Source organism: Bidens hawaiensis, unplaced genomic scaffold (assembly GCF_021521415.1).
Source record: "Bidens hawaiensis isolate Kalapana, Puna unplaced genomic scaffold, B.hawaiensis_p1.1 tig00039165_1, whole genome shotgun sequence".
Lineage (NCBI taxonomy): Eukaryota > Viridiplantae > Streptophyta > Magnoliopsida > Asterales > Asteraceae > Bidens > Bidens hawaiensis.
The window spans coordinates 40,322-66,168 of NW_027496899.1; the positions used below are offsets into that span (position 1 = coordinate 40,322).

Here is a 25,847-nt window from a genome sequence, read left to right on the forward strand (position 1 = left end):
TCTCGCACTTCTCGCTATAAAATCACTTCTTGCATGATCTATCCCCTAAATTTGTACATTGTGTATTAAGTTTTTTTTTTTCAATTTTTACTTTTTACCCTAAAGTTTTCATATTTTATCTTTAGTTCTTATACTTTTCATTTTTTTCAAGTTTGTCACAAAACCTCAATACTTTTCTTTTCAACTTTGTTCTCCAATACTTTTCATCTTTTACAAAATTTTCATTTAATGTTTTAGTATAAATTTTACAATTTTACACGTTACAATTCGCGTGTGTTGTTCAACGATCTTATGTCAATCTTTCCCGTTCAACTTTTCGGTCATAAGGCGACTTAGTTATTCTTTTCTATGTTTTATGTTTCGGTTTGTTTTTCACATGTTAACACACCACAACAGACGGCTGTGATTATACGTTTTTACATCTACTTTTAGTTCGGTTTAACAATCCCACCACAAACACAGATCCAACACCCCCACCAACACACGGGTTCAATTAATGTTTCAAGGTTACCTTTTCTAATGGTTTTACACCCCCGCCCCTACTAGCTTAATTACAAAAGTCAATCTTCTCTTTAGGTTTCAATGATTCTGCAAAATCAACCAAGCAATTAACTCAAAAAATATTTAGCCAAATTTTTGTGATTCTTTTAAATTAAGATGGATATTTGATTTTAATTTACTGTTAGATGTCCAATTTTCTTGCACTTCACATATAACACTCTATATTTTACCCTTAAATTAATGAGATACTTTAGAACATATTCTATTATAACAAACATATTTCACAACAAATACAAATCAATAAAACAAACATATGTCACAAACCATGGTTCCCAAAGGTTTTAGTCTTTCGACCCGTTTACTCTGCTTCTACATTCTTTCTTTCCGTCCCCTTTGTAATTTTCGACATCGAGCAGAAACACCAACACCACTCACAAGAAATCAATTAAATATCCTCTATCATGAACCCTCTTTTCAGTGAATAGGGTGGTATGGTGTCACAACTCGCTTAGATGGCAATTTCCTCAGAATAATGAGGACTAGAGACGACGGTAATATCTCCACCAACTATCAAAGGGTAAATAGTTAGAAATTACATATATTTGTGAGACCCCAAAATTTTTAATATATTATAAAATACATATTTCTATTCTAAAAACAAAAAATACATTTCCTTACCAAGTAGTATATGAAGTTCAAGACAGGATGCTCCATCAAATCCAGGTTAGCAGCTTCATCAAATGCATTAAAGCACATCTAGCATCCCGGTCCAAAAACATAACACAAAAATTAGAATTAAAAAAACATAAACACCAAAAGATTGATATATGTCATACAACAATATCATAATCTATATATGGACAGGCATCACTTTAAGGAACTGAGGGACCTCACCATAATACATCTAAAAAGGAAACACGTGAAGCAGATTGTTGTCACATAGCCAACCTACAGAAACAATATAATAAATATTTACACGGTTAGTAAAATGTGCAAAATTAACAAAACATTATGAAAAATATACCTCATGTAACTTTTTCCGCCGCCCTTTTGATTCCACAGGAAACCGCTTCAACATTAAAAAGAGCCTATATGAAAATTAAACGACACCCAATCATAAGATATTTCAAGAATTTGTTAACCATCCAAATGACTAACTAATACTCATGCGTGCATGCAGACACATATATATAGAGACGTTTATTTCAGAACTAACAATATGAAAAAAAACAGAACAATGTATTATATGTACCTTCCTCCATAAAGAAGAAAACCTAGGGCTGCAAATAAGGACACACCTGTGAAAATAATATACATGTGAGAATCATTACAATAATAAAAAAAAGTAGAATTATTAAAATATATTATAAATGATAGAAGACCTGCAAAGAACATCTTGGAGAGGACCACTAGTGCAGGCATAGGCTTCCACCAAATTGCCAACCATAAAACTATCTGTTAACAACTAATAAAGTCAGTTAACCCGTTCATATTTTATATAAATAAAGTCAGTAACCTCCTCACCTGAATTGCATAGATGATTCCGTTTATCACATAGAAAGTTGGTCGGAGACTGTCAGTTGAGACTGCTCGTGCCTGTCAATTGTCAAATGTGTAAAACATTAAAAAATGAGCTAATTAATATATAAAAAAATATAAAAAAAAGATAAAAACCTGATAGTAAATTTCAGCCCAGAATAAAACTAAAAGAGCATAGGTAGTGAAAAATGCAAGACTTGAAACATCAAGCAAAACATGTTGGACAATCTGTCAACAAAAAACATAAAAATATCATCTGTTAAGAAACCAAATATTTTATATATTTAACTAATTGATGAGCTAAGAATGTTGCTAACCTCTGGCTTTAACTGTTGAACATCATGATGGAATGCAAAGATGCAACATCTAACTGCAGTAATGATATATTTACGATAAGAAAACGGGAGACAATTTAACAAACTATACCTTTGTGAACAAATAATATAACAAAATATACTTACCCCCGTTGACCAATACGTTAAGAAGATGAAAAACTTTTTGGGTGGTCCAACCGTACTCCGGAACTCTAAGTTGTATCCTGATTAATTGTACCTGCAATTGTTACAAATGACCAAAAATCAACATTCTGACCCTATTATTAGGCAAAATAATCCAATTATCAAGTATAAAACAGAGAAACACATAAACACTTACTATTTTAAATGGAATATACAAAACAGCATGTAATCATATACAACCGCAAATAGGGGTGTAAATGAACAGAGCAGAACCAAAGCGTGTTTAGGCTCAACCTCAGCTCGTATAAAGTTGTACTTCTAAAGCTCAAGCTCAGTTCATGGGTAGTTTATCAAGCTCGAGCTCAGCCCATTTATTATTTATTTATATATTTTTATAAATAGTTACATATATATTTATAAATAACTTTTATATATAACATATTGCATATTATTTAATTAGCTTAACACATGTTTATATATAACAACAGTTACTATTCAAATATATTAAATAAAAACCATATAAATAAAACACTCATCCAGGCTCGCGAACCAACTCAAGCTTGATATACAAAACTTAGGCTCGAGCTCGGTCTGTTTATTATTTTTCTATATATTTTTAATTTTTATAAATAGTTACATATATATTTATATTTACAACTTTTATATATAACATATTATATATTGCTTATTATTAATTTAGTTTAACACATGTTTATATATAATAACATTTACTACTCAAATATATAAAATAAAATCCATCTAAATAAAAAGTTCATCTAGTCTCAAGCACCGGCTCAAGCTAGATATACGAAGCTTATGCTCGAGCTCGTTTAATAAAAGCTCATGCTCAGCTCGATTTGAGCTTTTAACGAGCCAATCTCGAGTAGCTCACAACCGGGTCAGCTCGTTTACACCCCTAACCGCAAATAGTTCTCTAACATTCATTCATCAAACTAATTGCATATTGAACATGCCCCTAGCTATCTCAAACCCTATATTATACATAATCTAGAACCCCTAAAAACCATTGATCACAACATCAACTTTCAACCAAAATTGACATAAAATCATAAACAATTAAACATAACAAAACCCAATATTATAAATCAAATTAAATGCAAACTCACCAAAGCCACAACCGAAACGACGCCGTACAGGCCAGCAAGAATGATACAAGTCCAATCTTGCGAAATTGACGAATTATTAAACGCATCCCACCAATCATACACGTTTTGTAAAGACACCATCAACAATTCATTGTTATACATGTCGATTAAAGCCCTACCCATCGACGGAAACACCGTTTTCCGGCGATAAACCGCCGGCCGGTGAGATCTTTCAAGAATTCGAAAAAGGGACCAATTAAGGTGCTTTTTTGGGGGTTATTGCAAGATTTGAAAGAATAATAATGGGTTTGTGTTTGAATTTGTTGGAGGGTTTGTTTGGATTTTGGATAGCCGGCAAACGTGCGAACAGGAGGGAGAAGAATGTGATTTGATTTTCAATTCAAAGGTGTATCTTTTACAACCAAATTTATTTATTTATTTACTTTTTAATTTAGCCTCTGTCTTTAGGTTTGATACGATTTTGTCCCCTAACTTATTCTTCTTTTAACGTCCTTTCTAATGTGATGAAGTTGTGGGAATTTTGGATGAGCAAATTCGGTATCCGAACCAGTACGGTGACCGTACCAAAGTTTTGAGTTTCAGGATCGGTACGGCAATGGTATTTCCCGAATTTTTACCTTCAATACCGGTACCGAACCAAATATTTCGGTTCGGTACCGGTACCAAGATTTTGTAATTTTCGGGATCGGTATGTTCGCTATCGGTACCGGTACTAGTCGGTACACGGTATCGAGCTCATCCCTAGCGGGAACTAGGAAATCTAAGTTTTTAATGGAGACTCAGGGTTGGGCCAGCTGGCGGTGGCCTTTTGTCATTGGATCACTCTTACAGAGTATATAGACAATTCTCTGTTTGTTAGCCTAAAAAGAACTTATTCTTTTAATAAATAAAAGGTCAACTTATAAAAAAAATTTTATAAAGTTTAATCTAGGTAATCAAATGTTTATAGGAAAGGTTGTGGATAACGTTTTTAAGATTTGAATGATATAACAAGATGCTGGATAATATTAGAATCATCGTTACACAAGTGAATTGATGAAATCAATGATATATTGCGGTTTTATGGGGCCAGTTTAGGAAATTCGTAATTTTGATATTCTATTATTGTAGACAATATTTTTTTTTCATTATTTGGTGTAGAAATCAAATTAAATTAATATATATATATATATATATATATATATATATATATATATATTTGTGATACTTCTGTTTATTGTTAAGTATGCATAGAAAGTAAAACTTCTCACTTACATATAATTGAATTGAATGAATATTCAAAATATTGAACACGTTTTAACTGTAACGAAACTGTATACATACTATCTGAAACTGTATACGTACTATCTGGTATTGTAAATTTCTCTTAAAACTCTTATCCATTGAGTACAATTATGAAGTCTAGTTCATGTTTTTTCTTACAAAAACTTACATTTTATTCAGGAATTCGACGAATACCAAAATGTGTGAATTTGTATCTTCATATTTTTTATATCTTATGTAAAAAGTAAATATGTTGAAGACTATTTACTAAGGGATATGAACACAGAGGCGGACCTAACATATAACCAGGGGTAGTCTTCGCTGTCCTTCAACTTTTCGCCGGTAGTACAAATTTTATATGTTTTGGTCGGTTTTCGTATTTCGATACCCCTGGAAAAAATATAACGTTACCCCTGTTTGTTTAAAGCCCAACCAAATTAAAAGACGAAACCAATTTGCCTAACCAAATTTAAGCACAAACTAAATAAAACCATTTATTTTTTTCCTTTATGTTTAAACGTTTGGTTTATGTCGAACATCAACATTTAACAAAACAAAGTTTCATTCATTTGTGGCTTCCACCCCACACTGTCCCACCCCCTGCATGTTGCAGCCGAATAGCCAACGATTGGTGCTCCTTCAATCCCTCACTCCCTCGTCCACAATTTAAATTTTACTTGTTCAATTTAAGTATTCTTCTACTTCTACTTAAAATTGTAATTGTTTATTTGTTAATATAAATATAAATTGTTAATTTCGAATCGTTTATTGACAATTAAATGATTTTTTTAACAGTGAACTTCTTTGAATTTTTGTTGTCTTTAGGATTTGAACCCAAGACCTCCCCTCCAAACCCAAGTGATTTAAAGTCTTTCCCTTTGACAATGGAGCACCACCCCATTGGTAACAATTGAATGATTGATTAGTGTTTGCTGGATATTCGGATAATATAAATTGGAAAGTGTAATTGATTAGAGATTTAGAGTTTATGTTTAAATTGAAATTAATTATAGATTTATGATTTAAATTTTATTCCTTCTAAAATTAGGAAACTTGAAAGATGAAACAACGAAGTCTTGCTAACAATCTTGTTAAAGAAAAATTACAAGAAAATGATGATATTGGTCCAAAGGCAAGTTAAAAAAAAACAATTGTATAAAGTATCGTAAAAAAATCGGTTACTGTATGATATACGGTAAAAAAATCCGTTTACATTATATGAAATACGGTAAAAAAAAATTTTTAAACGTTACCCCTGATATTATGGTCTAGATCCCCCACTGTATGAACATGTGACTGAAAATCAATAAATTAATAATGATTATCATTTGATTATCTACTATATTAGTATACTTTAATTTAATTGCATTCAAAGGTTTTTTTATGGTTAATATTTGTACATAGAAGTAACATTCGTTGTGGGCCAAAATTTCTAATTTATTGAAGGCAAAATAAAGTAAGATAGTATATATAAGTATAAAGTGACTAAGTGAGGGGTGGTAAGCGAAAATTGATCAAATTATAAGAGGTTGAATGATTGTCTCATGTGAAGGGCGTGTTGGAATGAGTTGAAAGTTGTCTGGAACGGTGTCCAGACCAGCATAAGTACAGACCACCACTTAAAATGATACATTATAGAATAGAATATAAAAATAAAATACTTTTTTTTCAATGTCATCAAATATATTATTATGGTTTATAAAAGCTGTTATATTTATAATTTTGTTATATAGATATTTTGGCATATTATATGTGGACAAAACACAAACACTTGTATTTGTATATATTGTCTTAAATGGTATATAAACATATCACTTTAGAAAGTGTATAGATGGCTCTCTTGCTGTGAGCGCGCCAAACCTCAATTCGTCCTACTTCAAATGCGTATGAGGAGACACTCAACCTCACAATCTCACATCACTAAGTTGGATCCAAAAATTTTCAAGTTTGTACTCTTCGCCATCATTTAAATCGATATAGTTGTTTCACTTCAACGCTAGTGTGTTACAGACTTATATCGTCTTTTGAGACTCACTTGTGAGACAATTAACCACGAGGAGAGCGACCATTCGCTAAACCATACTACAACATCATGTTTCTTATATAGCTCCCACCAGCCATCCCTCCACCAAATTCTAAGACATCTTTTGAACAGAGTTTATGCAAACACAGATTGTATGCAAACGAGTTTATGCAAATGTAGATTTTAATGGATGATAAAGAGTACATATAATGCTGAGATATGAGCTTCTAATATTTAAAACACAATATAGCAAAATGAAAGACATCAAACTTCTTTATCATAATCGCGCACTTCATGGAGGCGCATATATAAACCAAAGCTTCATAATGTGACCTTTTGAGCACCTTTTTAAAAAAGGCTAGGGATAAGTCTGCTTGAAGAGTTAACAAGTTCCGGTTCATATATTGTTATAGACGTAGTTCTCAAGTTTATTCGTATGCCCATTATGGGGAAAACTGAAAACGATACCTGTTGCTCGGAGTTAATCAAACGTAGTTCAAAGGTAATGTTTTATAATGATACAAAGTTTTCAAACTGCTTTTATTTTCAACCAAAAGCAACAAAACAAATAAAAAACACACACTTCTAACCTTAAAACCTAGACCCACACACATCTCAATCACATAACCTCCTTAGAATTTTCTTTTCCGTGAACTTTCAAGAGATAGTTTCCTACACTCTCTTGCTCATTTTGAATTTTTACTGCAGATCTATAAGCCGAAAGGCTGCATCCGTTTACTTCAATCACCTGCAATGTAAAACTCATCCCAAGAGTTGCTGGAACGCTGTCAAATTTTATGCAGCGATGAACCACCAAACATTGTAGTCTTGGGAAATTATCCCTTGAACAAACCCATTGCTTTATATCCAGATCATGCAATTTCAAGACCTTGAGTTGCCGAAATTCTGCATCCCCTGTCTCCCATAATTCTCCAATGCATGCTTGAAGTTTTAATTTTAAAATTTCAAGGTTAGGTAGCAAGGAGAAGGTCCACATCTCTTCCCAATCCATGCCAGTATTTGATAATGTCAGATTCTTGAGATTCTCGGGAAACATACTAGGATTGCACGATCTCGTTTCTTCAGGGTGTGGAAATGTATTGAGTAACTTCAATTTTTGAAGGTGCTCTAAAGCGCCTAAATTTGGAAATTCCAGATCACCTAGGCTTGATATTAAAGGTCCACAAAACCCGAGCTTCCTAAGATTGGGAGTCCTTGAAAAGATATTGTGGCAAGATCGAGGACTTACTTGTGATAATGTTTGAAAGCTAGTCAATGCACAGGGCCCATCCTTCTCTGGAACTTGTAGAAAACTAGGCTCCTCCAAAAGGTTTTCCCCAGACTTAATGTATAGGTGCCTTAGATTAACCATATTCCATATGGTTTTTGGCACAACAATGTTCTTCCTTGAAGATATTATGAGAACTTGTAGGCTCACAAGGTTTGATATTGACGCAGGGGGACTTCCATCGTGTGCTTGAATGGCCAGGTATCTCAGATTAACCATCTGTACCGCATCTAAGGGGAAAGAGGATATTCGAATATGTTCTAGATCCAAAATCTTTAGAAGTTTGTAGGTGTCAATGTGAACTGATCCACCCTCTTGTATAGATTTTCCTAGCATCAATGGATAGCACGGCGTTGATGAGAGCATGCCATACCTACAAATTTTGATCAGTAATTCTTAATATAGCAAGTTCATGCAGAAACATGTGTTCATACCTATCATTGTTAGACAGATAATTTTCCTCCTCTGCTTTTCTCAAACAAAAATCACGCAATAAGTCATGGATGCGGCATGTTTTAAATTGCCTGTTAGATTTTATTCTAGAAATCATCAGCAGGCTTCTCTTAATTAAATCCATCAAGAAATTCTCTGCAACATCCTCCAACATTCTGCTTCCGCTTTCATGTATTAATCCTTGAGCAATCCATAACCAAATCAGCTTTGTCACTGGGACTTCATAGTCCTCAGGAAATGCTCCAAAAAAGAGAAAGCACCGTCTTAATTGAAGAGGCAAATGGTTGTAGCTTAAAGCCAGCGAGTCTATGTACTGTCTTGGATCACTAACCATAAACGAGCGTAGACTTGCAGAAATTTCCTCCCACCAGATGGTTGAAAGATTATTTTTCAGTATACCAGAAGCGATAACAATTGCAAGAGGCAAACCTTCACATTTTCTAATTATCACCCGTCCAGAATGCACCAATCCATCAGGGCATATTCCCATTCTAAACGCTTTCTTCTGTAATATGCGCCAACTTTCAAGTCGAGTACGACAACGTAAAATATGAGCAGGCTTTGCTGCCTGTACATGTAAACTCACGTCAATGCCACTGCTAGTAAATACTACTCGGCTTCTGGTTTTGTCATCTGGAAAATACATTTTGAGATCATTCCAAACCCTACAATCCCAGATATCATCAAAAACCACCAAATATTTACGGCCCTTTAATTTTCTGTACAACTTTTCCCCCAGCTGGTGCTCGTTCATTTCGTAAAATTCGTCAGTAAGAACATTGCTAAAAGAGCTTAATATGCCAAGCAACAAATCTTTTTTAAGATAAACTTGAGAAACAGTAATCCACGATCGAAAGTCAAACATATACTTCACTAACTCATGGTTGTATAGTGTTCTAGCCAAAGTCATCTTTCCAAGCCCAGCCATTCCTGTAATTGAGATGATCTGGAGCTGCTTTGCGGAAGTTGCAGTAAGTTGATCAAGTAGTGTTTCTATTTCTTTATCAAATCCCACCACAGCCTTTTCTTCCTCTACATTTGAGTTATATCTTATATTACAGAGTTGTTCACATACAACTATTATCTTATCCAAGTTTCCTTTTTTAGCAACCACACCTTCCATTTCTTTCAGTAAAGCCAGCACTTCCTCGCTTTCATACCCGCCCATCATGTCTCTGAGGTGATTCATAAGATCATCAAAAGATGCGGTCATCATTTCCTTGGAATCGGGTATGTCTCCCTCCTTAAAGAGGCTAAATGCCTCATGTCCGGTTAATTGCTTTACAAGATGACCGAGAGCATCAGCCATTGTTTCCCTGCTAATATGATAACTATTTCAGGCTAGTGATTATCTTGATTGGCAGCGAAACTCCTCTTCATCCATCTGCCATGGAACATAGACCAAGCATTCAAAGTTAAATGATTCAACCGACCGTCAACGAAATGTGATTAGCTATCTGATGTACAAATTCTTCACCTATACACAGTGGCGGATCTCGACATCAATTTCATGGCTAATGTTCAAAAAAAATTTTTTTACTGTATTTCACACAATGTAAATCAGGGCCGTCTCTAAGAATCGTGAAATTTTTAGGCCGAAGGCCGAAAAAAATTGGCCCTTAAATTAGTTGAGTAATTGGGTTTAAACATTAAAAATATATATTTTTTAATATATATATATATATAATTAAAAAAATAAAAATTAAGGCCAATCGGGGTGTCAGGCCAGAATCGGTCGACCACCTGCCCTGCCTCATAGCCACCCTTGATGTAAACAGAACTAAAATAGAAACACGATATATAATAAATAAATTTAAACACATAGGATGCATATTTCTCCTATTCGGTTTTTGAAAGTTTGAAATCGATACATTACATCATCTTTTTTACTTTATCACATTTTGACCGCACAAATTAAAGCATTGTTCAAATACTCATCACCCATTCTGTTGCACAAATCTATCTTGATAAGTTTCATTTTAGAAAAAAGATCTTTTAACGGTTGCAGTTGCAATTGGTAAAACCAACGCTAACTTCAGTATTCGATAAACCAAAGGAAAAGTGGCGTGTTTTCCCGTTTCCACCATTACACGAGCAAGGTAACACATTCACCTATTTTGCAAATTTATCATCTTTCTTTAAAGTGTGATAAATGTCGTAAGATCATCACCCAAAGTAAACCATTTTTCTTCATTACTAAAATCATTCAGACGCATCTCATAAAATGACACTATCTTAGATATATCAAACACAGAAAATGAATTGCAAGGATTTAAACCAGACATATTTTCAAACAAACCATATTAAAAAGGAACAAAATGGTGTCGAGTGGTGGTGTCCGGTGCAATGTTGTTTGATGTATGGCTAGTTTCCAATTTCCAAACAACGAGTATTATTTTTGAAAATGGTTAATGGGTTTTAATTGGTTTAGGTTTTAAACTTTGGTTGGGCTTTTCTTTGGTTGAACTTTTAAATTGGTTGAGCTTTAAACAAATAGAGGTAACGTCGTATTTTTTTTTCAGGTGTAACGAAATACCGAAACCTACCCAAAAAAATAATTTTTTACACCGTCGACGAAAAGTTGAGGGGTAGCGAAGGCTACCCCTGATGAAGAGCTAGGTCTGCCCCTGCCAGTACACCGGCATTTCATTTTTGTTATCCTACAATCAAAGGCCTATCAGTCCCAATGTCACATACGTACCGTATGTTTCTAACAATAAGGGCTTTACAGAATTTGATTTTATTAATAAAACTACTTACAAATCTTCAAGAAAATTTTTAATTACTTCACTTCTGCAAGCTAATCTTATTAACATACTGATCGTAAAATCCAACAAAGTATACTAGTAGAGTTACGCTATTCCTTTCAGAGAACTAAACTAGACGACATACGTACATATATAAGAACTCACCTCCGATAACGATGATGATTGATGAATATTATCTGAACTGATTGTTGCTGCAGAAGAAACTACGCACTAGCACAAAAGTCAACAAGACACCATTTATTAATGTATAATTATATTATATATTATTAATTAATTGTTCTTTGTACTTTGGCCTTGATTCTTCAGACTTATGCCACCAGAGTTTTAGGCATTTGCACTTTTTGCATAGACACTTTTTAACAAATAAAGTCAGATAATATATATAAATATAAAATGAGAGGTAGTAAGTGAAAATTGATGATCCAAATAACATGTGAAGGGTGTGTGGAATGAGTTGAAAGTTGTCTGGAGCGGACCAGACCAGCATAAGTACAGGCCACCACTTATATTTTATAAAAACTGTTATGGTCATTTACTCATTTATTTAATTAATTACTAATTTATTTTATAAAAATGCGGTAATTTAACCTTTTAGGCTAGCAAAATTTCATTTTAACAAAACCATATAATAGTTGGACTCTCGTTTCATAAACTTGACAGTTTTAGTGTAATCTTTTAAATACCTAAACGTGTAGATGTGGAATCCTTATTTAAAGCCTATCTTATATTGTGATTTTTATTAAAATATGCCGTTCAATATATTTAAGGGATCAATCTATATCCGTACATATATCTATTAATAAATGAGCAAATATGTGAACAGTTGTCACATTTCTAACCCTCCTTATAAATTTTGTTTTCCTGACTAAATCAATATACCCGTTTTACATGACACTCGGATCATGATTCATTTCTAACCCTCCTTATAAATTTTGGTTTCCTGACTAAATCGATTGGATTTTCAATTTTATTCGTCTTCATTAGTTACAACTTTCCATCTGTTGTCTTCATCGATCACTAATAACTATCCATCTTTGGTTTTCAATTTACCATTTTTTTAGAGTAGAGTTTTTAGGGGAGAATGTGACCCGTTAATTCATTTAGTTCGTGAGCTCGTTTGTTTATTTGCTTTGTTTTTACTATGTTTGTTATATGGGTCTAGTACTTGAACTATTGGGTTTATGTTTACTTTGGGATTGTTTTTATTTCGTTTGGGCCTTAGGCCATTGGATCGATCGGATAGGCATTAGTAACATGAATGTCATGTTTATCGGGTTGGTTGTTGGCGGTTATCTTGATCACTACAAGAAGTAGTTAAACATCAACTGGTGTTATCCAAATCGATGTGTCGTTCCTATTAGGTTGTATTGGGATTAGTTTGTAATTGGCATTACTACAAACAAGTTAATCATGTTTGCAGTTTAATTAATATCTCTAGTTCATTGCATTATAATATTCGATTGTGTTATTTACAGGGTCCAAGAACAAAAATATGTCGCCATCCTTGAATCAGAGGGCACACGATCAAGAACATGCCAAGATCACCGATATGTGGAGATCTCCAAGCAAACCTCACCATTGTGTGACCCTTGTGGCAGTCACATTACCAATTGCGGTGATGCGGCTTCCATACAGGATAGCCTAAAACAGATACACATGATCACTCGGAGTTAATCAAATCTAGTTCAAACTTCAAAGGCTATGGTTTATATTGATACAAAGTTTTAAACAGTTTTTATTTTCAACAGAAAGCAATAAGACAAACGAAAAATAAATACATACTTTTAACCTTAAAAACGCACAAAAATTGTCTAATTAGGATTTCAATCACATAATCCTACCACAAGTACCTTAAGAATTTTCTTTTCCGTGAACTTTCAAGAAATAGCTCCCTTCACTCTCTTGCTCTTTTTGAATCTCCACCGCAGAACTATATGCAGATAGGCTGCATGCACTTACCTCAATCACCTCCAGTGTAAAAATATTCCCGAGAGTCGGTGGGACACGGTCAAGTTTTATACAACGATGAACCACCAAACGTTGTAGTCTTGGGAAATTATCCCTTGAACAAACCCAATGCTTTATGTCCATATCATGCAACTTCAAGACCTTGAGTCTCTTAAACTCTACATCCCCTGCCTCCCATCTTTCTCCAATGCATGAATGAAATTTTAATTTTAAACTCTCAAGGTTAGGCAGAAAGGAGAAGACACACATCTCTTCCCAATCCAAGCCCGTATTTGATAATGTCAATTTCTTAAGACTTCCGGGAAACATAATAGGATTGCATGATCTCGTTGCTTCCGGGAATGGAAATGTATTGAGTAATTTCAAATTTTGAAGGTGCTCCAGAGAGCCCAAATTTGGAAATTCCAATTCTCCTAGGCTTGATATTAATGGTCCACAAAACCCAAGGTTTTTAAGATTGGGAGTCCTTGAAATTATATTGCAGCAAGATCGAGGACTTACTTGTGATAAGGTTTGAAAGTTAGCCGATGCGCCAGGTCCATCCCTCCCTGTCACTTGTAGTAAATTGCAAGGCTCCTCCATAAGGTTTTCCCCAGATTTGATGTATAGGTGCCTTAGATTTACCATACTCCATACGGTCTTTGGTACAACAATATTCTTCCTTGAGGAAATTATGAGCATCTGTAGGTTCACAAGGTTTGATATTGACGCAGGGGGACTTCCATCGTGTTCTTGAATGGACAGGTATCTCAGATTAACCAACTGTACAATGTCTAAGGGGAATAAGGAGATATTGATAGACTCTAGATCCAAAATCTTAAGGAATTTGTATGTGTCGAAATGAATTGATCCACCCTCTTGTAGAGATTTTCCTAGCTCCAATGGAAAGCATAGCGTTGATGAGAGCATGCCATACCTGCAATTTTTGGTTAGTAAGTTTTAATTTAGAAATTTCATGCGGAAACTTATTCATACCTATAATTGCTTGACAGAAAACTTTCTTCCTCTTTTCTCAAGCAAAAATCAGGCAATAAGTCATGGATGCGACATGTTTTAACCTGGCCATCAGACTTTATTCTGGATGCCATCAGTAGGCTTCTCTTGATTAAATCCATCAAGAAATCCTCTGCAACATCTTCCAACATTCTGCTTCCGGTTTCTTGTATTAATCCCTGAGCAATCCATAGCCAAATCAGCTTTTTCACTGGGACTTCATAGTCCTCAGGAAATGCTCCAAGAAAGAGAAAACACGGTTTTAAGTGAGGAGGCAAATAGTCATAGCTTAAATCCAGCGAGTGCATATACTTTATTGGATCACTGACCATAAATGAACATAGACTTGCAGCAATTTCTTTCCACCATGTAGTAGAAAGATTATTTTTAACTAAACCAGAAGCTATAACAATTACAAGAGGCAAACCTTCACACTTTCTGTTTATCACTCGTCCTGAATCCACCAATCCAGCAGGGCATATTCCCATTCTAAACACCTTCTTCTCAAAAATGTTCCAACTTTCAACTTCAGTACGAAGACGTAAATTATGGCCAGGTCTTGCTGATGGTACATGTAAAGTCAAGTCTATGTGTCGGCTAGTAAATAGAACTCGACTTCCGGTTTTGTCATCTGGAAAATACATCTTGAGATCGCTCCAGACGCTACAATCCCAGATGTCATCCAAAACCACCAAGTACTTATGACCCTTTAGTGTTCTGTATAACCTTTCCCCTAACTGTTGCTCTCTCATTTTGTGAAATTCATGTGTAAGATCATGTATAAAGAAGCTTAATATGCTGAGTAACAAGTCCTTATTTTGATACGCTTGAGAAACAGGAATCCATGCTCGGAAGTCAAACATAAACTTGATCAATTCATGGTTGTATAGTTTTCTAGCCAAAGTCGTCTTTCCAAGCCCAGCCGTTCCTGTAATTGAGATAATCTGGAACTGCTTTATAGAAGTTCCAGCAAGTTGATCAAGTAGTGTTTCTACTTCTTCAACAAATCCCACCGCATCTTCTTCTTTCTCAACATCCAAATTATATCTGCTGTTACAGAGTTGTTCACAAATAACTAGCATCATATCGAATCTTGTTTTTAAATTAATACTCCATGACGGATTTATAAGTAAGCTATGTCTGTCTCCGATATGCCAATACCAATCTTCGCTAGCCACTAGGCCTTCCATTTCTTTCATTAAAGCTAGCACTTCCTCATTTTCATACCCTGCCATCATATCTCTGAGGTGATTCATGAGGCCATCAAAAGCTTCAGTCATCATTCTCTTGGAATCTAGTGCTTTTTGGCCACATGAGAGATTAAATGTCACATAGTGCTGAATTGCTTGCTTTATGTATAGACCAAGAGCATCAGCCATGGCTCTTTCTTGATCTGAGGAATATGTCAAAATTAATTACTTTCGTCTAGCTGTTATGATTAGATCTTGGACTTGTTCAAACTACTCATATACATATTTTTTTTCTTAATACTATAGTCAAAGGTCTAGGAAGATTAAGATTGATGTTTTTTATTGATTTAATTATCTATAAAAGCATATCTTACTAAAATTGTATTTTTACTTGATCTCACTTATAAAAGCATATAATATTAAAATCATATATATCATTTGTTTTGCATGATTTGTCGTGTTCCTGGTTCAAGAAAATATGATGAATTTTAAAATTGGAATTGTAAAATCTAACATGCATAGAAAGTGGTGCTTAAAACCTTAGATTTGCAACAGCATCTGTGATTGAAGTACTCACTTCCTTACTTTTGAAAGAAAGTCAAGAAACTGCTTACCAGGATTCAAGTCAGGGAAGACGGAAGACTTTCTATCTGGCCACATATATAATACTCCCTAATATCCATTATACTCTTTCAAAATTCTATTATTTATTTTTTATTTAACTGGTGGAATTTCTCACACTATATGACAGAGAATACGGTACCGACAGTAATAAAATATCAAAAAGTTTTAAAACCAAACTCATATCGAAACCAAACACCATCAAAAAATACGCTTGGTATTGGTTACTAATGTTTGGGAGCACTAGTTCGGTTAGGTAAAAGCTTTTGTGTACTACAAAATAATCAAGTTTATTTACAATATATGGCTTGATCACACAAAAGTTATCTTGGGTAACCCAATAAATAAAGTTAGAATATGCCCAAAAGAATATCGACATGTGTTTTACATCGATCAAAAACTATAAAAACGAATATCGATATCGGTTTTTGTTAATATTGGCAATGGAACCAGCGGTGTTCGGCCTGCATCGTTTAGTTTGTCGTTCGTATTATACCGGTATGGTACCGGATCGAATGCTAAGAGAAAAAAATTAATCACAACTATGCATAACGTATTTAGTTTTTTTATAAGTTAACCAATACAAGTTATTTAGGGAAAATAAAATTATTAGGCATGTAATCTTAATTATAGTGTAAAGGGTCATGCAGAAACATATAAAAAGTAATAAAATGAAAAACAATATTAATCTGTTCAATTATATATAGGAAGAGTATCAAACGAAAAGTCATTTTTAGAGAAAAAACTTAAAAACTTTAAAAAGATTATGTTTAATTAAAAATAAAAAAAAAATCAAATTTTATTTCTTCCTTTCTTCTTATATTTTGTTATTATTCACCGGAAAAAAATAAAAAAATAAAAATAATAAAAAAGTCGATGTAGTACACATATGTATTACTTTGCAATATTGTTGTATTACACATGTGCAATACTATGTATTTTTATGTTCAATAGTGTTTAATTGTATATATTTAATATTTGTGTATTGCGTATGTGTAGTAATGCTGTATTATATATAAAAAAATAATAAAAATAAAAGTCGATGTAGTGAATATGTGCATTAGTGTTGTATTACACATACGTATTAGTGTGTATTCGATGTGTGCGTTAGTCTTATATTGCATATATACAATAGTGTGTATCAAGTATGTGCAACAGTATTGTACTCTATGCAATACACCCATACCGACGAAGTTACTGACAAGAGGAGTTGTTTTTTTTATCAATATCAACATATAAGAATAATAGGGGAAAAAAGAAACTACAAAAAAATCGTTAAAAATAATTCTTTAAGAGTTTTTAAGTTTTCTTTTTAAGATCGAGGAGTTTTCATTTGATCTCGCTCATAATATATATATATGTGTGTGTGTGTGTGTGTGTGTAGGATTTGAATCAAATATAAATTAAATTAACGTACTAACTATGTGAATCAAATAGTGTAATTATATATCAACACATGATACAATTATATATGCAAGTAGCGTAATTATATAATTGTGTAAGTAATTACATTATTGATGTCACAGTTAGCACGTTAATTTTCTCATATACATACACACACACACATATATATATAATTTTTTTAATTTATATTATATATTTTTTATTATAAAATATAAATTAACGGTATATATTTATATTTATCTATATATTTTTTTGTTATAAATTTAAGAGTTAATGGCCATTTTCGTCTATGTGGTTTACTACTTTCGACACTTCAGTCCAAAGTTTGAAATTTTATCAATTTAGTCCTTATAGTTTTAAACATTAGCCAATTACGTCCCCTCGTCTAACGGCATCCAACTATGCCGTTAGTTTAAGGGGTATTTTTGTCTTTCTCCTGCTTATTTTTAGTTAATGGTCATTTTCGTCTCTGTGGTTTGATACTTTTGCTACTTCAGTCCAAAATTTGAAATTTTGACAATTTTATGTTTAATTTAATTCAGTTTTTTTTGTCTATAACCCCTAAGAGCATAATCCAAGCTCGAAGCCATCGAGCATTAACCAAAACAGGTCTGCATTTACTCTGTCGACAACAATAGTTATACCCCCCCTCGTATTTAGTTTCTAGACATTTCCTAAACTCCCCCCTGTAGTGGCCAAGGTAATTCCCTGAAACCATACTATACCGATAAAACTAAAATCGTTTCTCTGGTTAATGCATAATAGTTAGGGTTTAAAGATGAACATATTGTAGCAAACATCTTGGTCAAAATCCACATCAGAAGGTCGAATATCCCGCATTTTCATGTTTACTCAAGAAATCGATACACTAGATCGCATGTGTGTTCTTCAAATCGTGGTGTTGTTCTTGAATTCTTCAAATCGACAACAACTCTAGGGTTGAATTTGACGAATTCAAGAACAATACCATGATTTGAAGAACACACATGCGATTTAGTGCATCGATTTCTTGAGCAAACATGGAAATGCGGGATATTCGACCTCCTGATGTTGATTTCCACCCAGATGTTTGCTACGATATGTTAATCTCTAAACCCTAACTATTATGTATTAATCAGAGAAACTATTTTAGTTTTTCAGTATAGTTCGGTTTTGAAATTACCCTGACCACTTTACCAATGAATTTCATCATGGGCTGAAGTAGCAAAAGTAGTAAAAAAAACTGAATTAAATTTAACATAAAATTGAAAAAATTTCAAACTTTGGACTGAAGTAGCAAAAGTATCAAACCACAGGGACGAAAATGATCATTAACTAAAAATAAACAGGAGAAAAACAAAAATACCCCTTAAACTAATGATATAGTTGGACGCCGTTAGACGAGGAGACATAATTGACTAATGTTTAAAACTATAATGACTAAATTGACAAAATTTCAAACTTTGGACTGAAGTTGCGAAAGTAGCAAACCTGAAGGACGAAAATTGCCATTAACTCTAAACATGAATAGGCGTGTCTTGACAACCAACATGTATTTATTCCTTTTGCTTTTGACACTTTTGGTTTCCTTGCGCCTGAAGTTGTAATGTTATGCGTGGTAATGTTATGACTCCAAGATCAGCAAATATAGTTTTTAAAAGATTGGGTTTTGCGATTCAAAAAGGGGTAACGGCGCAGCTTGTTGCCCGCTTGCCTTCTGTTTCGATGTAATCCAATAAACAATTAATATTCAAAAAAAAAATAGTCCATTTTAAGTAATTCACTCTAAATTTAATTACATATAATGTAGAGTATACACTTCTGAACTTAATCAAACGGGTTGAAAATTGCACGGGTCAAACTTTTTTGGTGTAAGGGGCCCTCCTAGTTCAATTCATACCACTAATAGGTATTCTTGTGCCATCTCAATTGAACCCACTATAACCCAATCAACCCAAAAACGGGTGGGAGTGTGGGATATTCGGGATTTTTTTTGGTAATACTATGTTAATTATGAAAATAACTAAATAGTTAAGAGGTAACATTTGAATCATTTATAATTTCTTTGAAACTTAACCATTAAGACTTAAAAGGTTTCATTAATCATTAAGAGGTGTCTTTTTATATACAAACATATTTTACTTAAGACCGATTTAGATGTGACCAGAGGCGGACCTGGCATATAACCAGGGGTAGCCTCCGCTATCCCTTAACTTTTCGCCGGTAGTACAAATTTTATATGTTTTGGTCTTTTTTTTCGTATTTCGATACCCCTGGAAAAAATATAACGTTATCCCTGTTTGTTTAAAGCCCAACCAGATTAAAAGACGAAACCAATTAAAGCCCAACCAAATTTAAGCACAAACTAAATAAAACCATTTGTTTTTTTCCTTTATGTTTAAACGTTTGGTTTATGTCGAACATCAACATTTAACAAAACAAAGTTTCATTCATTTGTGGCTTCCACCCCACACTGTCCCACCCCCTGCATGTTGCAGCCGAATAGCCAACGATTGGTGCTCCTTCAATCCCTCACTCCCTCGTCCACAATTTAAATTTTACTTGTTCAATTTAAGTATTCTTCTACTTCTACTTAAAATTGTAATTGTTTATTTGTTAATATAAATATAAATTGTTAATTTCGAATCGTTTATTGACAATTAAATGATTTTTTTAACAGTGAACTTCTTTGAATTTTTGTTGTCTTTAGGATTTGAACCCAAGACCTCCCCTCCAAACCCAAGTGATTTAAAGTCTTTCCCTTTGACAATGGAGCACCACCCCATTGGTAACAATTGAATGATTGATTAGTGTTTGCTGGATATTCGGATAATATAAATTGAAAAGTGTAATTGATTAGAGATTTAGAGTTTATGTTTAAATTGAAATTAATTATAGATTTATGATTTAAATTTTATCCCTTCTAAAATTAGGAAACTTGGAAGATAAAACAACGAAGTCTTGTTAACAATCTTGTTAAAGAAAAATTACAAGAAAATGATAATATTGGTCCAAAGGCAAGTTAAAAAAAAACAATTGTATAAAATATCGTAAAAAATCGATTACTGTATGATATACGGTAAAAAAATCCATTTACATTATATGAAATACGGTAAAAAAAAAATTTAAACGTTACCCCTGATATTATGGTCTAAATCCGCCACTGGATGTGACCTCTTAATAGAATCATTAAATGACTACCAAACAATCATTACTAGCTCCATAATCAATAATATATCATACAATATAAATTTGCAAATAACTTTGTATAATTGTTAAACTGTACTGTACAGATTTCATAAGAATATCTTGGTAGCAACATTAATGATATAATATAATTATAAAGCAGAAGAACGTTTACAAAGTTCAAGTGTATAGCAGAGAACAATTATGTTATTCGCCATAATTTACATACTGATTCCTTGACAATTTTGCAAACCAAATAGGATTTGATATTATGCCAAAGTATTTCATTTCATTCTGTCAACCAGTCACTTAATTCCTTCTGAGTGATACGAATATCTTTCAAAATTTTTAATTGGGGATGTCATCTATCGAGTGGACTTTCAAGAAATAGTTTCCTTCACTCTCTTGCTCCCTCTGAATTGTAATCGCATATATATGAGCAGAATGTCTGCATCCATTTATCTCAATCACCTCCAATGGTAAAATCCTCCCGATAGCTGGCGGGATGCTGACGAGTTTTAGACAACGATGAGCTACCAAACATTGCAGTCTTGGGAAATTATCTCTTGAACAACTCCATTGCTTTATGTCCAGATCTTGCAATTTAAAAACCTTTAATTTCTGAAACTCAGCGTCCCCTACCTCCCATCTCACTCCAATGCATGCTTGAAATTTCAACTTTAGAACCTCTAGGTTAGGCAACCATGCGAAGGTCCACATCTCTTTCCAATCCATGCCAGTATTTGACAACGTTAATTCTTAAGCTTTTCAGGAAACATGATTGGATTGCAGGATCTCGTTGCTTCAGGGTATAGAAATGTATTAAGTAACTTCAATTTTTGAAGGTTTGCCAGTGGGCCTAAATTTGGAAATTCTAGATCGCCTAGGGATGTTATTAATGGTCCACAAAACCCAAGCTTCCTAATATTGGGAGTCCTTGAAAATATATTATGGCAGGATCGCGGACTTACCTGCGATAACGTTTGAAGGCTAGCCAACGCACTGGGATGATGATAATAATCATCACTCCCTGCCACTTGTTCAAAAATAGGCTCCTCCATAAGGTTTTCCCCAGATTTGATATATAGGTGCCTTAGGTTTAACATATTCCATATGGTTTTTGGCACAACAATATTCTTCTTTGAGGATATTATGAGCATTTGTAGGTAGACAAGGTTAGATATTGACGCGTGTAGATTTCCATCATGTGCTTGAATGGCCAAGTATCTCAGATTAACCATTTGTACTGCTTCTAGAGGGAATATGGAGATAAGGATGGACTCCACATCCAAAATCCTAAGGAAGGCGTATGTGTCCATACGAATTAATCCACCCTCTTGAAGGAATTTTCCTAGCTCCAATGACAGCAAGCCATACCTGCAAATTTTGATTAGTAATTCTTGATCTAGTAAGTTCATGCAGAAACACGTGTTCATACCTATAATTGTTAGACATAAAGTTTTCTTCCTCGGCTTTTCTTAAGCAAAAATCACGCAATAGGTCATGGACGCAGCATGTTTTAACTTTCCCGCCAGCCTTTATCCTGGGAGTCATCACCAAACTTCTCTTGACCAAATCCATCAAAAAATCCTCTGAGGTATCCTCCAACTTTCTGCTTCCAGTTTCATGTATGAGTCCTTGAGCAATCCATAGCCAAATCAGCTTTGTTACTGGGACTTCATAGTCCTCAGGAAATGCCCCAAAAAAGAGAAAACATGGTCTTAAGTAAGGCGGCAAATGATTGTAGCTTAAAGCTAGAGAGTCTATGTATTGTCTCGGATCACTAACCATAAATGAACGTAGAGTTGTAGCAATTTGCTCCCAACAGGTGTTAGAGAATTTATTTTTCAGTAAACCGGCATCTATGACAATTGCAAGAGGCAAACCTTTACATTTTTTTACTATCATCCATCCAAATTCTCCCAATTCGCAAGGGCATACTCCAGTTCTAAACACCTTCTTCTGAAATATGTCACAGCTTTCCTGTTCTGTACGAAGACGTAAAACATGAGCAGGTCTTGCTGATTGTACATGTAAACTACCATCCGTGCCACGGCTGGTAAATATTACTCTGCTTCCGGTTTTGTCATCTGGAAAATACATTTTGAGGTCGTTCCAGATCCTGTAATCCCAGATATCATCGAAGATCACCAAATATTTTCGACGCTTTAATCTTCTATATAACTTCTCCCCCAACTGTCGCTCACTCATTTCGTAAAATTCGTCTGCAAGATCATGGATAAAAGACTCAATATGCTGAGTAACAAGTCCTTCTTTAGATACACTTGAGAAACACACGTCCACGCTCGAAAGTCGAATATATACTTAATCAGTTCATGGTTGTACAGTGTTCTCGCTAAAGTCGTCTTTCCAAGCCCAGCCATTCCTGTAATTGAGACAATCTGAAGCTGCTTACCTCATTATGAAAGCCCACCACTGCTTCTTCATCCTCTACATGTGAGCTATATGTAATGCTGCATAGTTGCTCACAAATAAATACCAACTCATCCAGTCTTCTTCTGTTATTCTTACCCCAAGCTTCATTATACCAATCCTTGCTAGCCACAACGTCTTTCTTTTCTTTTAGTAAAACCACTACTTGCTCATTTTCATACCCTACCATCTTGTCTCTAAGGTGATTCTTGATCCCATCCAAATTCTCTTGGATGCTAGTTCTTTTTCGCTACCTAAGACATGATTAGCCATATGCTTAATTAGCTGCTTTACTTGAAGACCAAGAGCATTAGCCATGATTCTAGGAATATTTGTTTGAAAACTTTGGTAGTGATCTGGATCGCCCGTGAAACACCTCTTTTTCCAACTGTTGCGGAACACAGAGCAAGCATTCCAAGTTAATTGATTTGAGAGTTTTTTTGATGGTTTAGTGAAGATAGGAAGAATCAATTGTTTTTTGGAGTACGGTCGGTGGTGCATGGGAAAATGATGAGACGTGACAAGCTTGGACGGCATCCGCTATCTCATGTAGTGAAATCCCCAAAAATACCTAACAATCGATTTGAGACTTTGGCTAAACCCGCCAACCACCAAATAACTTATTGATTTGAATGGTTAATTGCCAACGGCATGTGTGTGGCGTATTCCAATGTGTGACTTATTCAAACTACTCATATGATAAAAGGTTCATTTTTGGATACTAAAATCATAGGTGTAGGAAGCTTAAGATTTATGATTTTATTGTTATGTCCCTCATTTAGGGCAATCCAATTTGTTTCTCAGAGTGATCAATAAAATATGTACCCAAAGCTTCTCAAAAGTAAGGCTATATATAACTGAAGTTCATAAATGATACTGGTTACAAATCTTTAAAAAGAAAAAGAAAAAAACAACAACTATTGTAACAAAGTTCAACAAATATCGTCACTTTGAATATACCACGGATTGCAAAATCCAACATGCAGCCTACCAAAGTGGTACTAGCTAGTACAGTTGCCATATTATATATAGTTGTTATTATAGGAAAGATTGAACTAGATGACATGCATATATAACGGTTCTTAAATCCTAACATGTGCAACAACATGTTTGATCGGATCCATAAGAACTCACCTGCGATAGTGATGGTCGTAACCAGATAGTCGCCGTGGAAGAAACTACTAACCAACATACAAGTGAATGAAGACTGATGGCTTCAATCTAGTCAAATATTGATCTCACTGATATCCATGTCATTTCTTATAAAATTATAGATATCACGTCTCATTTTGACCGTCCAACAATATATATTCCTTCAAACCTAAATGATTTGTAAATAATTTTTTACTATTAAGTTTTCTTAGATATTTATGAGTCACATTAAAATAAAACAGTTGTTGAAGAGGTATGTACCCGCCTCAACACCGAGCGAGGCGGGTCAACCCACAAGATATAGACAAGAGGCTTGAAATCAAGACATTATGAAGGCACAAAGCCAAAACCTATGCGCATGGCGCATATCACATATGCTCACGCATCACATGCTCACGCATCACATATGCTCAGGCATCACAGACGCTCAGGCATCACAGACGCTCAGGCATCACATATGCTCACGCATCACATATGCTCACGCATATCACATATGCGCGTGGCGCATCCGCGCGTGGCGCATATCACATGCTCGTGCATATCACATCTGCGCATGAAACATCTGCGCGTGAGAATAAAGAGAAGACCTCGCGCATCCTCAGGATTGGCGCATATCACACATGCACATAATCAACCTCGTCCTTATCCAAATCAGGATTAGGGCAAGCTTGATTGTGCACGTCAGACAACCTTCCAGAAGGTATCTTTTTAAGGAATAATAATATGCTGATGTTGACAGCTGCCAATGAAAGGTGGACAACTCAGCAAAGCCCATGTGCTACCACGTGATTATAACCAATGAAAAAGCACCAGGTGTCCCAAGGACACGTGGCGCAAAGCAATTGGAGGAGGCCAACAAGGCCTTAATTAGGTCTGAGCCCAATCATTGGAAACCCTAGCACTATAAATACCACATCAACTCCACAAGGAGACGCATCCAATTACACAGTATTCAGCTATATTAAGCAATACACTCCAAATTCCTTACTCTCATATTATTATCTTCTCTTACAAACACTTATTCTCACACCGGAGGGTTACCCCAAAGAGGACCCCTCTGTCCCTTTTTGAGGGGTAAGTTTACGGTGCTGTTCATTTTGTAGGTGGAAGAACCCAGATCCCAGAGAACCATCGGTGAAATAGCATAATCACACCCGAGGAAAGTAGATCGTCTACCAGTGAGTCGATCTACGTTTCTTCATTGGCGCCATCACCTGTTACAACGGCAACAAGATCTCATCAGATCTCTAAAAAAAAAACAAATTTTCACCATGGTTTCTGGCGTTCGTAACGTTGATCAAATTCTGGAGGATATTGAACGTGAGGATGTTAATGAGGGACAACAGTTTCTGAGGGTGCCGCGTGATTCTACGCGCGCCACCAGTAACCGTCCCTTCATCACAACTCCTCATGGCCAGACTGAAACTCCTCCAGACGATCTCACGTTACAAAATCTTACCGGCGCGAAACAAAAAGGACCAATGGGTCCAGAAGATGAAAC

General features: G+C 34.6%; 4 protein-coding genes across 4 annotated transcripts; all 4 read right to left on the minus strand.

The window, feature by feature from the left end:
• Positions 1–720: 720 nt before the first annotated feature.
• Positions 721–3,992, minus strand: LOC143591068 (tobamovirus multiplication protein 3-like). Its single transcript, XM_077071383.1, has 11 exons — positions 3,626–3,992; positions 2,502–2,592; positions 2,358–2,410; positions 2,176–2,268; positions 2,026–2,097; positions 1,884–1,956; positions 1,754–1,799; positions 1,526–1,589; positions 1,396–1,449; positions 1,180–1,257; positions 721–1,068 (listed from the first exon to the last, which is right to left on the minus strand). The coding sequence occupies exons 1-11, from the start codon at positions 3,785–3,787 to the stop codon at positions 976–978; spliced, it is 879 nt and encodes a 292-aa protein (XP_076927498.1). The 5' UTR covers positions 3,788–3,992; the 3' UTR covers positions 721–975.
• A 3,538-nt stretch (positions 3,993–7,530) lies between these two features.
• LOC143591061 (putative late blight resistance protein homolog R1B-16) lies at positions 7,531–9,961 on the minus strand. The gene is made up of 2 exons (XM_077071378.1): positions 8,634–9,961; positions 7,531–8,572 (listed from the first exon to the last, which is right to left on the minus strand). The coding sequence occupies exons 1-2, from the start codon at positions 9,959–9,961 to the stop codon at positions 7,531–7,533; spliced, it is 2,370 nt and encodes a 789-aa protein (XP_076927493.1).
• Positions 9,962–13,271: 3,310 nt separating this feature from the next.
• Positions 13,272–15,772, minus strand: LOC143591062 (putative late blight resistance protein homolog R1B-16). Its single transcript, XM_077071379.1, has 2 exons — positions 14,364–15,772; positions 13,272–14,304 (listed from the first exon to the last, which is right to left on the minus strand). Exons 1-2 carry the CDS (start codon positions 15,758–15,760, stop codon positions 13,272–13,274), a joined length of 2,430 nt encoding a protein of 809 aa, XP_076927494.1. The 5' UTR covers positions 15,761–15,772.
• A 5,337-nt stretch (positions 15,773–21,109) lies between these two features.
• LOC143591063 (putative late blight resistance protein homolog R1B-16) lies at positions 21,110–23,384 on the minus strand. The gene is made up of 4 exons (XM_077071380.1): positions 23,178–23,384; positions 22,200–23,017; positions 21,733–22,138; positions 21,110–21,175 (listed from the first exon to the last, which is right to left on the minus strand). The coding sequence occupies exons 1-4, from the start codon at positions 23,382–23,384 to the stop codon at positions 21,110–21,112; spliced, it is 1,497 nt and encodes a 498-aa protein (XP_076927495.1).
• Between the last annotated feature and the right edge of the window lie 2,463 nt (positions 23,385–25,847).